Source organism: Lissotriton helveticus, chromosome 1_1 (assembly GCF_964261635.1).
Source record: "Lissotriton helveticus chromosome 1_1, aLisHel1.1, whole genome shotgun sequence".
Taxonomy (NCBI): Eukaryota; Metazoa; Chordata; class Amphibia; order Caudata; family Salamandridae; genus Lissotriton; species Lissotriton helveticus.
Genome location: NC_136057.1, coordinates 82,478,195 through 82,496,152, shown reverse-complemented (window position 1 = coordinate 82,496,152; position 17,958 = coordinate 82,478,195). Strand labels below are relative to the sequence as shown.

The window sequence follows — 17,958 nt, the reverse complement described above, 5'->3', positions numbered from 1 at the left end:
ACCATGAGAGGGACCCGACCGGGGAAACACAACACGCGCTCCGGCTGTGTCAGCAACGTCATACAGCACATGTGCGCCGCAGGGTGATGGATAACATGGCAACGACAACACACAGGGTGTACGACGTCGGTGAAAAGGCGGGTAAACTGTTGGCCTGGCTAGAAAAGAAACGGGGAGGGCAGAGGGCCATATTGCAATTGAAAGACCCAGAGGGCGTGGTGCAGACCGGGCCGTCTCAAATAGTGGACATACTAGCGGACCACTTCCATTTAGTATATTCCCCTGATTTCGAGGTCTCCCGGGAGATGGCAGAAGGGTCTCTCGCTGGAGTGCCTACTCGTACTCTACCGCAGGATAGCCGGGACGAGTTGGACTCCGACCTGACGGCTGAGGAGATACAGGCAGCTATCGCGGCGTTACACCCAGGGAAGGCGCTTGGCCCTAACGGTGTGCCGATAGAATGGTACAAGACCATGGCGGAGACGCTGTCGACGCCTTTACTCCAAATGTATGAGGAATGCCAGGAACGGGGGCAGCTGCCGCCCGACCAGCGTACGGCCACTATAATTGCAATACCAAAGCCCGGAAAACCCCCTGATGAATGCGGATCGTACCGCCCAATCTCCCTCCTTAACGCCGAAAGTAAAATTTTGGCGAAACTGTTGGCCACTAGGCTGCGGCCTCATCTGGCGCACCTAATTCATCCGGATCAGTCGGGCCTTATGCCACACCGGAGCACGGCGCTGAACCTTCGACGGCTGCATGGCGTGCTGGCACGCGCTCCACTGTTGGAGGAACAGGCGGCGGTGCTGTCGTTGGATGCCAAAATGGCGTTCGACATAGTAGAATGGCGATATCTCTTCGCGGTTCTGGAACATTTGGGTATCGGTGCGAAATTCATATCATGGGTCAGGCTACTGTACACAGACCCCGTAGCACGGGTGACGGCCAATGGTCACATCTCGAGGGAGTTCCCGCTGGCGGGAGGCACGAGGCAAGGATGCCCGCTCTCGCCGCTGCTATTCGCCTTAGTGTTGGAACCCTTGGCGACGGTTATCAGAACCACTCGGCTGCTGAAGGGCATACACTGGGGAGGTGACTGGGAGGATAGAGTCTCCCTGTACGCCAACGACATGTTAATCTACCTCACGGACCTTGCAAATGGTATACCGGTCCTGCTGGCCCTATGTGAGAAACATGGCACGGCGTCGGGGTATAAAATTAACTGGGCAAAATCGGTACTTTACTTGATCAGTGGCACTCCACCGCCCCTGACCTCGGACTGCCCGTTGCAGGTAGAATCCTTCTCCTTTAAATATCTAGGGATTCGAATCACACGAGAACAGACGACCTTTCGTGACCTTAACCTTCAGCCACTGCTAGACAGGTTAAAGGCAGACGTGCGCCATTGGAAGACCCTCCCCTTGACTCTGCTAGGTAGGGCGGCGCTCTTCAAAATGATGGCACTGCCGCGCTTCTTGTATGTCCTGGAAAACACGCCGGCGTTGGTTCCACCGTCATTTTTCCGCCAGGTGTCTGCACAGTTGTCAGGCCTGCTGTGGGGATATAAGCCGGCCAGGGTCGCTCAATTGAAACTGGTTAGAGACTGGTATAGCGGGGGGATAGCGCTCCCAAACCTTGTATTGTACTACTGGGCATCACACCTTAAGGTGATCAACCAATGGATCCATGTTGCGCAGGATGACCCAGCATTCCTGGCTGATAGGAGTCAATTAGGCTTAAACACCCTACTGGCCCCGCTTTATAATAAGGGACTGTTGACAAAATTGAGAGGCCCAACCAAACACACGGTGTCTATATGGCATAAAGCTCAAAGACGACTAGCATGGGAGGGGGTGATTACCAAACTCACACCACTATGGGATGCTAAGGCCCTAGGTACTCTGCGACGCAGTAAAGGGTTTGACCAGTGGGACGACATTGGGATCTCCACCGTAGGAGATATGTGGACAAGGGAAGGAGTGATCTCATTCGCGGCCCTGAGGGAGCAGTACGACATGGGATTAAACGAAACATACCGATATGTACAAATTAGGCATGCACTCCTGGCAGTACTGGAGCCAGGTACGACGGTCCCGGACTCGGCCCCGTTAGAGGACAGATTGCTTACAGACTACATGGAGGCCAGTGCTACCTCACTCACATACCGTAAACTGCTGAACAACCTACCGGATCCACTGGTGAAGCTAAAGGGACACTGGGAGGATGAGCTTGGGGAACTGGACGAGACACACTGGAACGCAGCATTGGCATCGCCCAGGGAGGCGGGTATATCCTCACGCTTTAGATTGGTACAATTTAAAATACTACATAGGGTCTACTACACCCGCACAACACTGCACAGAATCCACAGGGCAGAACACCCGTATTGTCTAAGAAACTGTGGGGAAGAGGGTACACTGTTCCATACATTATGGGCCTGCCCCAGTATACAACACTATTGGAGGCGTGTGGCGCGCACGGTAGGCCAGACTCTGCACACGTCATTTACACCTGACCCCAGGGTATGCCTGCTGAATGTATGGGACCAGACCGACCTGACACAGCATGGAAAGAGATGGGTAATCATTGGTATGATGTTGGCTAAGCGTGACATTGCAATGAACTGGGGGGCGCACAACACTCCGACCCTGGCTCAATGGTGCAGAAACATGGATATGTTAATGATGACGGAAAGAGCAGTTTACCAACAGAGACTCAACCCACGTAAGTGGAATAAGACATGGTCACCATGGAACGTGTATAGGGGGGAGATCTGTGAACCACTGCCTGAGGATGAGGATATTGATAGCGCGGAGGAGGATGAGGAGATGGAATGAGCGGGAGGAGTGGTGGGAGGGGGAGAGAAGTTAAGTGTAACGGAATACACAAGCCTCGTGAACTGACATAATGATAAGTTTGTGATTGATATAAAACATGCACATAGCCTTCTGCTGCTACCACTCACGCAACTGGTACAATCTAATCCTGCCAACGGAAACACGTCTTGACCCTTTGTTTGTAATGTTATAACTTAGTTACTGGAAAAAATGAAAAAGTTGCTTAAATGGTTGGACGCAGCTGAATGTTGAGGCTGCGCTGACAAATGTTTTTCGATGTATGAATACTCTATGACAGCAACAATAAAAACAATTAAAAAAAATAAAAAAATACTAAGATTAAGAGCCTGCTCGTTGATTCTGAAACCAGATCTAAAACCATAGTGTACACCACTTAAAATATTATGTTCTTCTGCCCGTGTTTGCAACCGATCTAAAACAATCCTTCCTGCTACCTTCATAAGTGACTCTAATAAGGATATCGGGCGGTATTTTCCCGATTCCCCCTTCTTAAAATTGTGGGACAATGATCGATTCGCACCATGTATCTATAAATCCTTTTGCACAGCATGCTCATAAACCTGTGTTAATATTGGGGACCACAGCTGCGGAATTGACCTAAATACATTAATTGGTACCCCATCCAGGCCTGGGGCCTTGCCACTCTTGCTTGCATTTGTGGCCATGGTTACATTTTCCAGCATGATATAAAAGTCAATAGGCAGAAAACCCTGGTGGTCCCCAGCCCCCTGCCCTCCCCCCTACCCCCTCTGAGCACTAGCATGCAGTCTGTTTCCCTCTCTGTGGCATTCAGTAGGGAGTAAACATTTAAAATGAAGTCCACCCAAGTTTTTTCATCAATTGCTACCTCAATAGAAGGCGCATGGGGCTTGTTAGTAAAAAAAGGTGCGTTCACGCCATGCCAAAATAGGGAGCTGTCTTTACTTGTGGAAGCTTCTTTAAGATTCTCCCAAGCCTTCTCTTTCATTTCATTTATCCTAGTTTTTCTAGCTTCATTGTACAGCTTCCTACATTTCCTATTTATCTCCTTATCTCTTACTTTCTTATGTAAGGCTATATTTTCTGAAGTCAAGTCTGAAAGAACTCAACCACCTTATCCTTGTTTGAAGAAATAAACAAGCTTCATGTATTTGTGATCAAGGTCAAATCCGGGTCACCAATGACCTTGCCCTCCAGCAGTCATGGAATCTCTGACCTCCCAATCAATCAATCAATCAGCATTTATAAGGCACACCCCTAATGGTATCTGGACGCTGAGGCTGCTGTGTCTCCGTCGAAAAGCGAGGTCTTGAGCAATCCCCTGCAGAGCGTTTTCATCAATTCAGCAGCTCAAGCTTTCGTTCCAAGTGTTTTTCAAAATTCTGTAGAGCTCACGATACTGAAAAACCAGGGAGAAGTCCCGGATTTAACCAAGAATTATCAGGTAATACCTCTGCTCCCTTAACCTGCAAAAACTATTGGTCAGAGAACTGTCTTCAAGAGGTTCCAGGCTTTATAAATACACCAGCTCTCAGATAATTCTTATCAATGGAATGTCAGCCTCACCATTCCAGTCTCAAAATATGATGCAATTTGATGATTACTTGATGAGGTTGAATCAGCTAAAACTGAATATTGACCAAACTGAGATTGTAATTCAAAATAATAAGACCAACGTTTGGAAACAACTTTACTCACCAACAAAAATGAGATTGACACTGGAGCCTAAACCCACAGCTAAAAGCTACTGAGTGATAATCGAAAGTATTCTTAGCAAGAAACAGCTGCTGGAGCAGTAGGATCTACATGCAGATTTATGCTGAAACTGCTTAAGAAACTAACCCCACTCCTCCCACTTTAGACAAGAAAAGCAATTGCGGTGGCAGCAGTCCTATCTAGATCGCATTATGCCAACCGAGTATATGTAAGATTACCCAATAACACCATTCATTGACTACAAGTAATTCACAGCGACGCAGCTTGTTTACTACATCATCTACCGAGGTGGACACACGTCACACCTATATTGAAATAACAAATCCAGTCTAAGACCCTCTGCCTCAGCCCTAAAGGGTTGAGAGGTCTAGCCCCTCACTTCATTGCAAGATACACCCGCAAAAAACTTACGATCTCACTTGAACTTACTTGCTATTCCGAAATTACAGAAGATCAGATCAGGTGGACGCAGCTTTGTGGTACAAGCTCCTTCCATACGGAGCTCTTTCCCAGCTAAATCCATTTGAATCTAACTTCAAGTGTTTTCCCAGAAATCTAACAGCCCACAAGCCTGCTCATACCACATTCTTCCCTGGTCTGATTTGTTGTCTTCTCTTTTGCATATTTCTGATTCCGTTCCAAGAAACCCCAGGTTGAACATGCTCTCTTTATATGTAGAGACATAATAAGCATCTTGTAAATCCTGTAGAGGTTTGGTATGTTGGTGCGTGCTTCCGTCACTGAACTGAATATTGCAAAAGAGAGGTGTACAGTGCAAGTGAGAATGAAAGAGCAGTCTTGTCTGCTAGGGTATTATAAACCTTTCATTGCTGCAAGGCTGTTACAGTATAAATTATTTTCATAAATGTGTGAAATTTGAGCAGACCAAGGAACACACATAGTGTTGGAAATACATTTCAAATCAGTGCGTTTCATAATATATGCACTATGTTATGGATATTGTTATATTTTAATGATTTAATTTTTTTCTGGTTTTAGAAATTCGCAATTTCCTCTGATCACACTGGGGTTGGTGAGACAGGAAGGAATATTTTGGCCTAGTGGTCCTGTGATAACGTGTTATCTTTTCTCTTTTCCTCTCCTCTGTAGACACTTGAGACTTGAATATCAGAGTACCAGAATGGAGAGAAGACGGGCTCCAGGAAAGAAAGTGACAGCGCAGTGTTCACGTGAATCTCTCCATGACATCTCAACTTCAGGATCCCGAAATGATGCTCAGAGGGACCAGGACCTGGAACCGCTTTCGGAGAACCTGCCCCACATTATCCTTCTATCCATGCTGGAGGAGTTGGAAGCCAAACTGGATAACTTGATGAATGCTGTGGAGGACGTACCTTCTAGAGTCGCTGGGCTGATTAAGAAAATCTGGATAGAAAAGGATCAATGTTACCTAGTGTTGGACCTGGCCTTTTCCCCCCAAATTTTTTCGCTTTTGACCCCCTTATCTGGATTGTCTCCCCCATGGGATTAAACCTGTATAGGCCATGAGTGGTGTGAGACACCTTGTGAAAATGTAATTACCTGACATAATGTGAGCACTTGTAAAATCCCCCATTTTAAAACTGCACCCCCATTTTGGAAATGTACCTGACTGAGATGTATTGTTTTTAAAATGGATGCCATGGCCATGGGTTTTGCCACTGGACTGACATAGGTCAGCGGTCTAGATAATATTACCCAGCTACCCCTAGTTTTGGAGGGAAAGCCTGGCACCCAGGGTGCTCACCCCCTCCCCTAGAACCAGTTTAGGCTAGATGTGCCAACATTCTAGAAGGTCCTGGCACTGCCTGGGAGAAGGGTATAAATAGGGTGAAGTGTCACCAGAGAGTCAGTCAGCGCAGGGACAAAGAAGAGAGGGGACCTGCTGTGAGGTGCTACCGCCACATGGGCCTGTGAGCTGGGCCCTGCACCCCTATAAACCCCCCCCGCTGCTGTCCCCATGGGCCCCTGACAAGGGAGGGCCCTACCCAGGACACTGACGCTGTGGGACCTTGAACTACGCCAGCGCTGAAGGAAAGAGGTGCCCCCATGAGGAGGAATGCTGTGGGCTTGAACCCCCCAGGAGGTGAGGAGTGTGCCCCTGGGGCTGGCTGTGGAACTATTCGCCCCCCCTCCGTGAGGTGCGCCTGTCAGACGCTGTTTGGGGAGGTTGGTGCCCCCAGGAAGCTGTGGCCCCCTTTGGAAGTGCTGCTGCTGCATTGCCTTAAGCGTTGAACTGGGAAGTTGCGGCCCCTGTGGAAGCGCTGGACTGGGAGGAGCTGCCCGGGGAGGATAGTGCCCCCGAGGAACTGTGCCTCACTAACCTGCCTCAATCAACCAGCCCCTGGACTGCTGAACAAGCAGTGCGCTGTGAATAGCGCCATAGTGCTGAGAAGATTGTGAGGAGAAATAGCGCTGTGGTCTGAGGAGTCTGTGGCAAGGAGCAGTGCGCTGTAAATAGCGCTATTCTCCTGAGGAGAATCATACTGGGAGGAGCCTACCCTCGCGTCATCGCGCTGTCTGCTATATAAATAATTAATTGAAAAAGGGAGCCTACCCCTTGTCTTTGTCACGCGCTGCGTGGCAGCGCCGGAATCCGCTGCCGCCGTGAGGAGACCCCCCCCCCTTGCTGGGGTGTGCAGCGTTGCGGCGGCCCCCGATGTGAGGAGAGGGCCGCCGGAGTAGAGAAAGGGCCGCGCTGGGCCCGAGAAGCCAGCCTCGACCTGCCCATGTGACGGGGGCGTCCGGCCGCGTCATTGGCCCGCCCCCGCCAACGCCGCGCAGGGATTGGTCGTCTGTCCGGGCGGCCGGGAAGGCAGGAAGGAGTCGAGTCGGAGCCCCGGGTCCCCGTGAGGTAGGAGGGGGACCCGGAGCGGGAGGCCACCCCGCCGGTCTGTGCCCCCACGCGAGGGGCCGATGAGGTAGGCGGGGCCGGGGCACACTGTCGGTGCCAGCCCCGCCTCCTGATCTGAGGCGGCCGGAGGAGCAGAGAGACTGCGGGGCTCCCGTGAGGAAGGAGGGAGCCCCGTCTGGGCCTAGCATCTCGCGGAGGCTGCCGTCGAGTGAAGTCCGAGGGGCGCTGTTGGTGCAGGGTAAGTGTCCCTGCAGCCGCTGAGGCCAGAGAGAGTTCTGTGGAGGAGAGGGGGCCCGAGGCACGCTGTTGGTGCCTGGCCCTCCGTGATGACCAGCGCCGGCCCCCGGAAGGCCTGGGCCACGTTGTAGTTGAAAGGAGGCCCGAGGGAAGCGCCAGAGTAGCGCGGGTCTCCCCTGACTGGTCCTTCATACACCGCAAAGACTGAGGTGCAGCCTTGTTGGCCCGGTGTGACCTGGAACTGGGGCCTGAATCTGTTCTTACCTTTAACCCCACGTTGAGGGGACTGAGTGTTCTTACATGCCCTAGGCGGGTCCTCCAGGTAGCAATGTTTTGGGCTGATTGATTGGTCCCTTGACCCAGAGTTTGTATGCTTCACCTGTGGTTGATGCCCTGCGTATTTATGGGTAATACAAGGTTAGTGCTCACTCAGGAACCTTTTCTCCCTTTTGGGGTGAAAGGCATATGGTGGCCCTACTGAACTGTTCATTCCTGCCCCGCAGCCAGGTGAGAGGAAATGCTTGGTTATCCCTGTCCATTAATGGTTATGACCTGTTACTAGTGTATGTTGACGTTACATGCCTGTTAGGCCCTGTGGATCTTGTCCTTACGCCAGTGTGGGGTGTCCTAGGGAGTCCATAAGAGGCCTGGAAGTAATCCTAGTGCAGGGTGGGGATGCCTATGCCCCCTGGTTTTACACATGATGTAGGGGCCGGATGGTGCCCACTGAAAATGTGGTACAGACCTGGTTCAAATGTTATGTCCGCCTTCAATGAACTGCTTATTCCTGCTGACAGAAAGGTGTTATTCTGGCATAAGTAATTTTATCCCTGCCTAGATCCTTACTGGCATATCCAGTCCTGAGTCAGGAATTGTCGGGGTATGCCCCATGTTAATGAGCAAGCCTCATGGATTTATTCCAGGTGTTCCTGTATATTGTATACTGTGATGCTCTGTTTTCCCTTACAGGGGTGGGGATTGGCGTTATAATACATGAGGTGTATTTATGCATAATGTTGTATCTTACATTTCCAGCCAACCCCCTAAGGATGAGAGTCTGAGTTGGCCCCGCCAGATTGGGCTCCAGATCTAATGACAATTTTAACCCATCCTTTTTCCCTTACAGCATGGACTTTGGACTCAACCTTTTTTATCCCATGTAAATAATCCCCCTCTGAAGTACTTGGCTCTGGTGCCAGTTGGCGCCGTGTTATGATGGCACTGTTGATGCATTTTTGCCTTGCAGGTTGGAGATACTAAACTACTTAATTTTCCAACTCAAATTGGTGTCCTGCCTCTTCTGTGGTGTGCCTGGTGTGTTGACTGAGGGTACTGCGTGAGTGCTTCACATGTCCTCCAAGTTTGGCCTGCCCGCTTGATGCCATGCTACCCCCTTTTGAGACTTGGGCAACCCCCAATTCCAACATTTGGTGGCAGAGCGGTGGGATAGGACTTGTGTTTGCGCAGTACCACAGCGGCCACAGGTTACACCACAAGTAGAGCCTTGTGGTGGGGATTATTGTTGGAATATTGTTTCTTGATTGCTTCCTCCTGAAGAGTGTTCTGAACTGTCCCCTTGTTCCACTGGGAGGGTGTGTCCCGGGTGTACCTCGCCACGATGGGGTTGATTTACCAGGAAGTGGAACTGATGGAGTACACCGAACAGGAGGTGATAGACTTCCTCCTGGAGAGAGGGATACCCCCAGTAGGGAACATTAGGAGGAATTTGTTTCTCTATGAGGCCCTCAAGAGGGGAGAGCCCTTAGAGATTAATGGGGACTTGTCTGACTACCCCCCCGAAGTTTTGAAGGGTCAGTGGGTTAGAGACCAGAGAGAGGGCTCCCCATCCAGAACCCTGGGAGGTAATTGCTCCGATGAGGAGGAGGAAGAGTCTAGCAGGGCAGAGACGCCAGTAGCTGTGGAGGACACCGGAGATAGGGAGTCTCGCACTGGGTCCAGTCCCGGGGGCACTGCCCCATCCCTTTCCCTGTCCCCAGAAGAGTGGGTAGATAGGAGAGAAGAGAGGGAGTATCAGCTGTCGCTGGCAAAGCTCAGGCATGCCGAGGGCTTAGCGCAGCTGAGGGTAGAAGAGCAGCGACTAGAGACTGAAAAAGTCCTAGCGCTGGAGAGGATGGCGGAGGCGGAGAGGGCCTTCGCCAGGGAGAGATCAGCTCAGGTGGGTAGGTTGTCCCCTGAGAGTGGTTTTAGGAGTCTGGATTCACCGAAGAGGGTGGGATCCAGTGGTGGCAGCGAGTGTAGGTCCAGAGCAAGGAGTCCCACTCCCGAAGCCCAAGAGACTGTGCCTGATTCCCCGGAAGAGGAGGACGGGTTAGTGTTTAGGGGCAGGGGAAAGCTGTTCCATCAGTCCTGGGGAGAGTTCGAGGAGGAGTGTTGGACTGTACTGGAGGATTGGGTGGTGAGGAGAGCAGTGGAGGGTTGGGAAGGGCTGTGCCATGCCGTTATCCGGGAGCACATGCTAAGGAGTTGTGTCCCAAGACTGCGTCACCATCTGTTGCGGTGCGGGTTCTCAGACCCCAGGGAACTTGCACGGGAGGCAGACCTCTGGGTAAGTGCCAGAGCGTCTGGGAAGGCTGAGGGAAGTGATCCTGAAGGGAGTGAGACGGGGAGGTGTCCCGAGATGCCCCAGCTGTGGTCACCGGGCCTGGAGTGTTCTTTAAGAGAACCCCAGGTTGGGAGTCTAGGCTGTCCCGATGTGTCATCCAGAGGAAGGGATCCCCTCATGTCAGGAGGACCCGGAGCATCATTAATTGGAGCTCCAGTGGTTCGGGGGTCTGACCAGTCACAGGGTTTAGATCCTGGACTGGGGTTCCAGGTTAAGGGGTTGCCTGACCTGGAGGGTGGGGTACCTGTAATTCAGGTCCCTACCAATTTGACTCCCAGGGGTACTACTCCCAGTGGGAGGGTGTGGAACTCTGGGAGGGGGTGCAGAGGGAGGAAGGTCTCTTCTCTGTCACCAGCTCAGCCACAGGGCGCAGATCCTGGGTTGGGTGGCCAGGGACAGGGTTTGCCTGCCCTGGGGGGAGGGACCTCTGTAACCAGAGTCCCCCCGGAAGTGACTCCCATGGGTACTACTCCAGTTAGGAGGGTGCGGAACTCTGGGAGGGGGTGCAGGGAGAGGGAGGACTCGCCCCTGTCACCGGTTCAGCCTGTGGGTTTCGGCTCCAGGTTGGGGAGAGAGTTGTGTGAGGGTGTCCCCCAGCGTAGGAGATGGAGGAACCCTAGGAGGAGAAGTAGGGGAAGGAGAGCCTCGCCCCTAAGGGCTGGTCAGTCTGAGGGTGTAGACCCCAGATGGGTGGACCAGTGGCAATTTGGGGAGAGGAGAGTGGTCCAAGGGAATTACAAGCCTGAGGCTAGAGCCTCCCACTCTAGGAAGGAGAAACATCCCACTAGGGAACACCAGTGGGGTGGTTTTGTTGGTGAAGGGAGGGTTGCGAAAGAGAACCATTGGGTTCCAGAGTGGAGGAGAGACTGCAGGTGCTCCTGTAGTTGCAGGCCTGCGTCCACCTTTTTCCGCCCCAAGCAGGGAAGCCCATCAAGGCATTGATATGTCTACCCTGGCTTTTGGCTGGGGAGGAGTCGTGTTGGACTTGGCCTTTTCCCCCCAAATTTTTTCGCTTTTGACCCCCTTATCTGGATTGTCTCCCCCATGGGATTAAACCTGTATAGGCCATGAGTGGTGTGAGACACCTTGTGAAAATGTAATTACCTGACATAATGTGAGCACTTGTAAAATCCCCCATTTTAAAACTGCACCCCCATTTTGGAAATGTACCTGACTGAGATGTATTGTTTTTAAAATGGATGCCATGGCCATGGGTTTTGCCACTGGACTGACATAGGTCAGCGGTCTAGATAATATTACCCAGCTACCCCTAGTTTTGGAGGGAAAGCCTGGCACCCAGGGTGCTCACCCCTCCCCTACACCAGTTTAGGCTAGATGTGCCAACATTCTAGAAGGTCCTGGCACTGCCTGGGAGAAGGGTATAAATAGGGTGAAGTGTCACCAGAGAGTCAGTCAGCGCAGGGACAAAGAAGAGAGGGGACCTGCTGTGAGGTGCTACCGCCACATGGGCCTGTGAGCTGGGCCCTGCACCCCTATAAACCCCCCCCGCTGCTGTCCCCATGGGCCCCTGACAAGGGAGGGCCCTACCCAGGACACTGACGCTGTGGGACCTTGAACTACGCCAGCGCTGAAGGAAAGAGGTGCCCCCATGAGGAGGAATGCTGTGGGCTTGAACCCCCCAGGAGGTGAGGAGTGTGCCCCTGGGGCTGGCTGTGGAACTATTCGCCCCCCCTCCGTGAGGTGCGCCTGTCAGACGCTGTTTGGGGAGGTTGGTGCCCCCAGGAAGCTGTGGCCCCCTTTGGAAGTGCTGCTGCTGCATTGCCTTAAGCGTTGAACTGGGAAGTTGCGGCCCCTGTGGAAGCGCTGGACTGGGAGGAGCTGCCCGGGGAGGATAGTGCCCCCGAGGAACTGTGCCTCACTAACCTGCCTCAATCAACCAGCCCCTGGACTGCTGAACAAGCAGTGCGCTGTGAATAGCGCCATAGTGCTGAGAAGATTGTGAGGAGAAATAGCGCTGTGGTCTGAGGAGTCTGTGGCAAGGAGCAGTGCGCTGTAAATAGCGCTATTCTCCTGAGGAGAATCATACTGGGAGGAGCCTACCCTCGCGTCATCGCGCTGTCTGCTATATAAATAATTAATTGAAAAAGGGAGCCTACCCCTTGTCTTTGTCACGCGCTGCGTGGCAGCGCCGGAATCCGCTGCCGCCGTGAGGAGACCCCCCCCCTTGCTGGGGTGTGCAGCGTTGCGGCGGCCCCCGATGTGAGGAGAGGGCCGCCGGAGTAGAGAAAGGGCCGCGCTGGGCCCGAGAAGCCAGCCTCGACCTGCCCATGTGACGGGGGCGTCCGGCCGCGTCATTGGCCCGCCCCCGCCAACGCCGCGCAGGGATTGGTCGTCTGTCCGGGCGGCCGGGAAGGCAGGAAGGAGTCGAGTCGGAGCCCCGGGTCCCCGTGAGGTAGGAGGGGGACCCGGAGCGGGAGGCCACCCCGCCGGTCTGTGCCCCCACGCGAGGGGCCGATGAGGTAGGCGGGGCCGGGGCACACTGTCGGTGCCAGCCCCGCCTCCTGATCTGAGGTGGCCGAAGGAGCAGAGAGACTGCGGGGCTCCCGTGAGGAAGGAGGGAGCCCCGTCTGGGCCTAGCATCTCGCGGAGGCTGCCGTCGAGTGAAGTCCGAGGGGCGCTGTTGGTGCAGGGTAAGCGTCCCTGCAGCCGCTGAGGCCAGAGAGAGTTCTGTGGAGGAGAGGGGGCCCGAGGCACGCTGTTGGTGCCTGGCCCTCCGTGATGACCAGCGCCGGCCCCTGGAAGGCCTGGGCCACGTTGTAGTTGAAAGGAGGCCCGAGGGAAGCGCCAGAGTAGCGCGGGTCTCCCCTGACTGGTCCTTCATACACCGCAAAGACTGAGGTGCAGCCTTGTTGGCCCGGTGTGACCTGGAACTGGGGCCTGAATCTGTTCTTACCTTTAACCCCACGTTGAGGGGACTGAGTGTTCTTACATGCCCTAGGCGGGTCCTCCAGGTAGCAATGTTTTGGGCTGATTGATTGGTCCCTTGACCCAGAGTTTGTATGCTTCACCTGTGGTTGATGCCCTGCGTATTTATGGGTAATACAAGGTTAGTGCTCACTCAGGAACCTTTTCTCCCTTTTGGGGTGAAAGGCATATGGTGGCCCTACTGAACTGTTCATTCCTGCCCCGCAGCCAGGTGAGAGGAAATGCTTGGTTATCCCTGTCCATTAATGGTTATGACCTGTTACTAGTGTATGTTGACGTTACATGCCTGTTAGGCCCTGTGGATCTTGTCCTTACGCCAGTGTGGGGTGTCCTAGGGAGTCCATAAGAGGCCTGGAAGTAATCCTAGTGCAGGGTGGGGATGCCTATGCCCCCTGGTTTTACACATGATGTAGGGGCCGGATGGTGCCCACGGAAAATGTGGTACAGACCTGGTTCAAATGTTATGTCCGCCTTCAATGAACTGCTTATTCCTGCTGACAGAAAGGTGTTATTCTGGCATAAGTAATTTTATCCCTGCCTAGATCCTTACTGGCATATCCAGTCCTGAGTCAGGAATTGTCGGGGTATGCCCCATGTTAATGAGCAAGCCTCATGGATTTATTCCAGGTGTTCCTGTATATTGTATACTGTGATGCTCTGTTTTCCCTTACAGGGGTGGGGATTGGCGTTATAATACATGAGGTGTATTTATGCATAATGTTGTATCTTACATTTCCAGCCAACCCCCTAAGGATGAGAGTCTGAGTTGGCCCCGCCAGATTGGGCTCCAGATCTAATGACAATTTTAACCCATCCTTTTTCCCTTACAGCATGGACTTTGGACTCAACCTTTTTTATCCCATGTAAATAATCCCCCTCTGAAGTACTTGGCTCTGGTGCCAGTTGGCGCCGTGTTATGATGGCACTGTTGATGCATTTTTGCCTTGCAGGTTGGAGATACTAAACTACTTAATTTTCCAACTCAAATTGGTGTCCTGCCTCTTCTGTGGTGTGCCTGGTGTGTTGACTGAGGGTACTGCGTGAGTGCTTCACATGTCCTCCAAGTTTGGCCTGCCCGCTTGATGCCATGCTACCCCCTTTTGAGACTTGGGCAACCCCCAATTCCAACACCTAGATAATGATATGGTGTCTTTGGAGATGGTCTCTTCAGCGAGCATTAGAGATTGTACTGTTAGCCGGTCTCCTGCGACACCTCAACTGGACAGGCCAGGGGATCCGAGCTTGTGTCTTCAGACAGTGTTTTCTGATAGGCATGCACTAAAGCAGGACTGTAAGCTCTCTTCTCCGACTGATGTTCAAGTGCGTCCATATGAGCCAAACCTTTGTCTACAGCCAGTGTTTCCCGATCGTTGTGACCCACGGTAGGACAAGTGCTTGCAACCTGGGTTTCCAGATGTACACGAGTCGAAGCGAGACCAGTGCATGCAGCCTGGGTTTCCAGATGTACATGAATCACAGCAGGACCAGTGCATGCAGCCTGGGTTTCCAGATGTACATGAATCACAGCAGGACCAGTGCATGCGGACTAGGTTTCCAGATGTACACCAGTTGGAGCAGGAACAGTCCATGCAATCTGGGTTTCCAGATGGAAATGGACTACAGCTGGATTGTACGCTATCCAGATGCTCTCAGATGGATCCTCCAGGCAGATCACTGGAGGCAAACCTGTGTCTTCACTCAGAATTTGTGCTTGGCCAGGCACCAGAGCAAGACCAGAGCATACAGTCAGCGTTCCCAGAAGAGAGAGAACCAGATGGGCACCTGAACCAAGAACCATCCCCGTTGTCTGCTAATAGCTGGGACCAGCAACAGAACCTCTACTCACACCCAGTATTTCCTGAAGGACATGAACCACAGCAAAACCACTGTATACAACCTGCGCTACCAAATGGGAAGGAACATGATGATCCCTTGGAGGAAGAATTTATGTGTTTTGTTTTCCAAGTTTCCCAGGAGAACCGCAGCCTACAACCCGTGTCACCTGATGGGATGTCATCAGACGAACACATAGAGTATGGGCTATTGTCCTTGGATGAGTTGGGGTCACAACAAACCCAGCTCCTACAGCAACACCTATGCTTGAAGCAGGAACGTCCTTATGCGCAGGATCCAAATGTGAACTACGAGCTGGAATCTATGCATCCTGAAGCACTGGAACCAGAGCAGAAAGATGAGCTAGAACAGACCTGTGCAGATGCACTGGGTTCAGATCAGAACAACACGGTGGAACCACTGCACACTGCTGCACTGGATCGAGAGAGAGAATCGGTGCTTCCTGAAGCACAAAAAACAGATCAGAACAACACGGTGGAACAACTGCACACTGCTGCAGTGTTTCGAGAGAGAGAATCGGTGCTTCCTGACGCACAAAAAAACAGATCAGAACAACACGGTGGAACCACTGCACACTGCTGCACTGGATCGAGAGAGAGAATCGGTGTTTCCTGAAGCACAAAAAACAGATCAAAACAACACGGTGGAACCACTGCACACTGAGGAGCAGGATTCAAATCAGAACTGCAAGCTAGAACCAGCTTGTACTGATGCACAGGGTTCAGATCCGAGCTACATACTCGAACCACTCCATCCTGAATCACAGCATCAACATCAGAACTGCAAGGCAGAACTGCTCTGTCCTGAAGAACAGGGTCAGCCTGTGCCTCCATCATACCTAGAACTGGACACAATTACTGCAGATGAAGACGCCCCCTTAGACTCAATGGAGACAGGACCAACACAGTCACATTTATTGCCATCCAAAGCCACCCCCGGTATGTGTTTCACTATAAATGGACACGCGGAAGGCATACTAACACATGTAACCTCTTTAGAATGCATATGGGCAGATTTTAGTAAGTCTCCGAGGGAATTAATATGGTTTGGGTGGGTGGACCCCCTGAGAGATACTGACCCCCAGAGTACACAGGGTGCAGATGTGTCCCTGCACACTTCTCTGGTTCCACACAGGACTGCATCCTTCCTGTGCAGAAACAGGCCTGGTAATGGGACTCTGCATGAGACAAATAGGCCAGTAGCTCTCGTCCTTCCTTGTTCGTCCCCATTCCAGGCTGAGGAACTGGAAATGGCGCTATTCATGGGAGGAATTATTGGCTGGAATCAAACTTATTAGTCTGATGCAAGTGATGTGGTGTTCATTGAAAATAGCAGACATGCGCAGTCTAGAGAGGAAACTGTTTCCTGTTGCACAGTTACAGTGGGTAAAACTCACTCATCTCCAGTTCCTGATATAAAAATTCTAGCCTGTATTCAGCCTCAACAGTTCTCTAGGAGTGCACACCTTCTCCTGATAGACAGTTACACAAAGTGATTTGTTATGTGTCACTGGTGAGTTCACCCTCCCAACCTCTAGCTCAGTCTCAAGTGTGTTATGAATTGTTTTATGCGCAGACAAAAGTAGCGATCTCCCTACAGCAACATCCTGCCTTTAGCAAACTCTTTTTTTTTTTTAAACGAACTTTATTCGTGAATGAACAATCATCACAGTTGAGTGTAATCATTATGGCAAATTTACAGTAGAACACGTTTTTCATTTTTCTCCCCAACTCCACACACATATCGTAGCATCCCCGTCTAGTACATAACTTCCCAGTTGTGCATACAGTAGGGAGTGACTCTGTTTACTGCAGGGTTTATGTATGCCCACCCACACGCTTCCCAACTATCCCTCCCCTTCCCTGCCAACTATGGTGCTCCATTTCTCCTAGCCGGTCTAGTTTTTACTCCCCTGCTTTATCCACTCCCCTCCAGAAATATTGAGCCGCGATTCTACCAACCCCCCTGGTGCAATCCGTGGGTCCGTTTTAATCCACCCACTTCCCTCATGGCCTCAATGCATTCAGGTGTCCCGGGACGGCGGCTGGTCCTTGTCCGCCATTTCCAATAGCATGACCTCCCAGTCCATCGCTAGCGGGGCTTTCGTCCTACCACCTTCTTCCTCCTTCCTGAGGGCTGCCCCTTCTATTCTGCCCCACTTCATAACATCCGCTCGCCATGTTTCTATCCTAGGCGCCCTCGTGGACTTCCACTGCATAGTGATTTTCCTAATTGCTAAGAGGAGGCAGCAAACTCTTTAAGTATGTAAAATGTCATCGCATCATGAGTTAGGGTTTACACACCCGTAGTGCGAGTTATGGATTGTGGTTCTAACTAGAACTTGCATATTGCAGTGGTTTGATCCGTTTTAAGTTTTAACTATAAATGCTCTTTACCCTTGATTTTTAAGCGATTTTTTTTTTTTAAGATCCATTAAGGTGTAACAAAACCAACTATAATTTCACTTTAACCTTATTCAGTGAAAATATATTAGGGATAAAGTACCTCCGGCCACACATTATAAGGATATTGCATGTCAGCGAGGCGTTCCATAACTATATAGAGGAGCGAGGCCGAAGGCAGAGTTAATTTATAAGGTTATGTGACTCCGAGGTGACTTGCAGTAATCTTATAATGTGCGCCAGGTGGTACTTTAGCTCATATAATGCATGTTCACACCATCACCTTTACCACAAACCACTTAAAACCTTGTGCGCAGCTCTTTCATATGAAAGAGCAATTACGTTTGCAAACATGAAGAATAAAAATAAAGGCTCTAGTGCAAAATTAAACACATAAATGTAAATTGTAAAAAAATGTAAATTGATACTTGTATAGCGCGCTACTCACCCATGAGGTTCTCAAGGCGCTTGTACGAATACCGCTGT

At 51.5% G+C, this 17,958-nt stretch overlaps 1 protein-coding gene across 1 annotated transcript in view; it reads left to right on the top strand.

The window, feature by feature from the left end:
- Window positions 1-5,678: 5,678 nt before the first annotated feature.
- The window catches only part of LOC144758779 (uncharacterized), a 210,165-nt gene continuing 197,885 nt past the window's right edge, over window positions 5,679-17,958 (top strand). Inside the window, 3 exon segments of the mRNA XM_078646449.1 lie at window positions 5,679-5,962; window positions 14,352-15,385; window positions 15,432-16,008. Of these exon segments, the coding sequence (XP_078502575.1) occupies window positions 5,698-5,962; window positions 14,352-15,385; window positions 15,432-16,008 (1,876 nt within the window). The 5' untranslated portion in view covers window positions 5,679-5,697.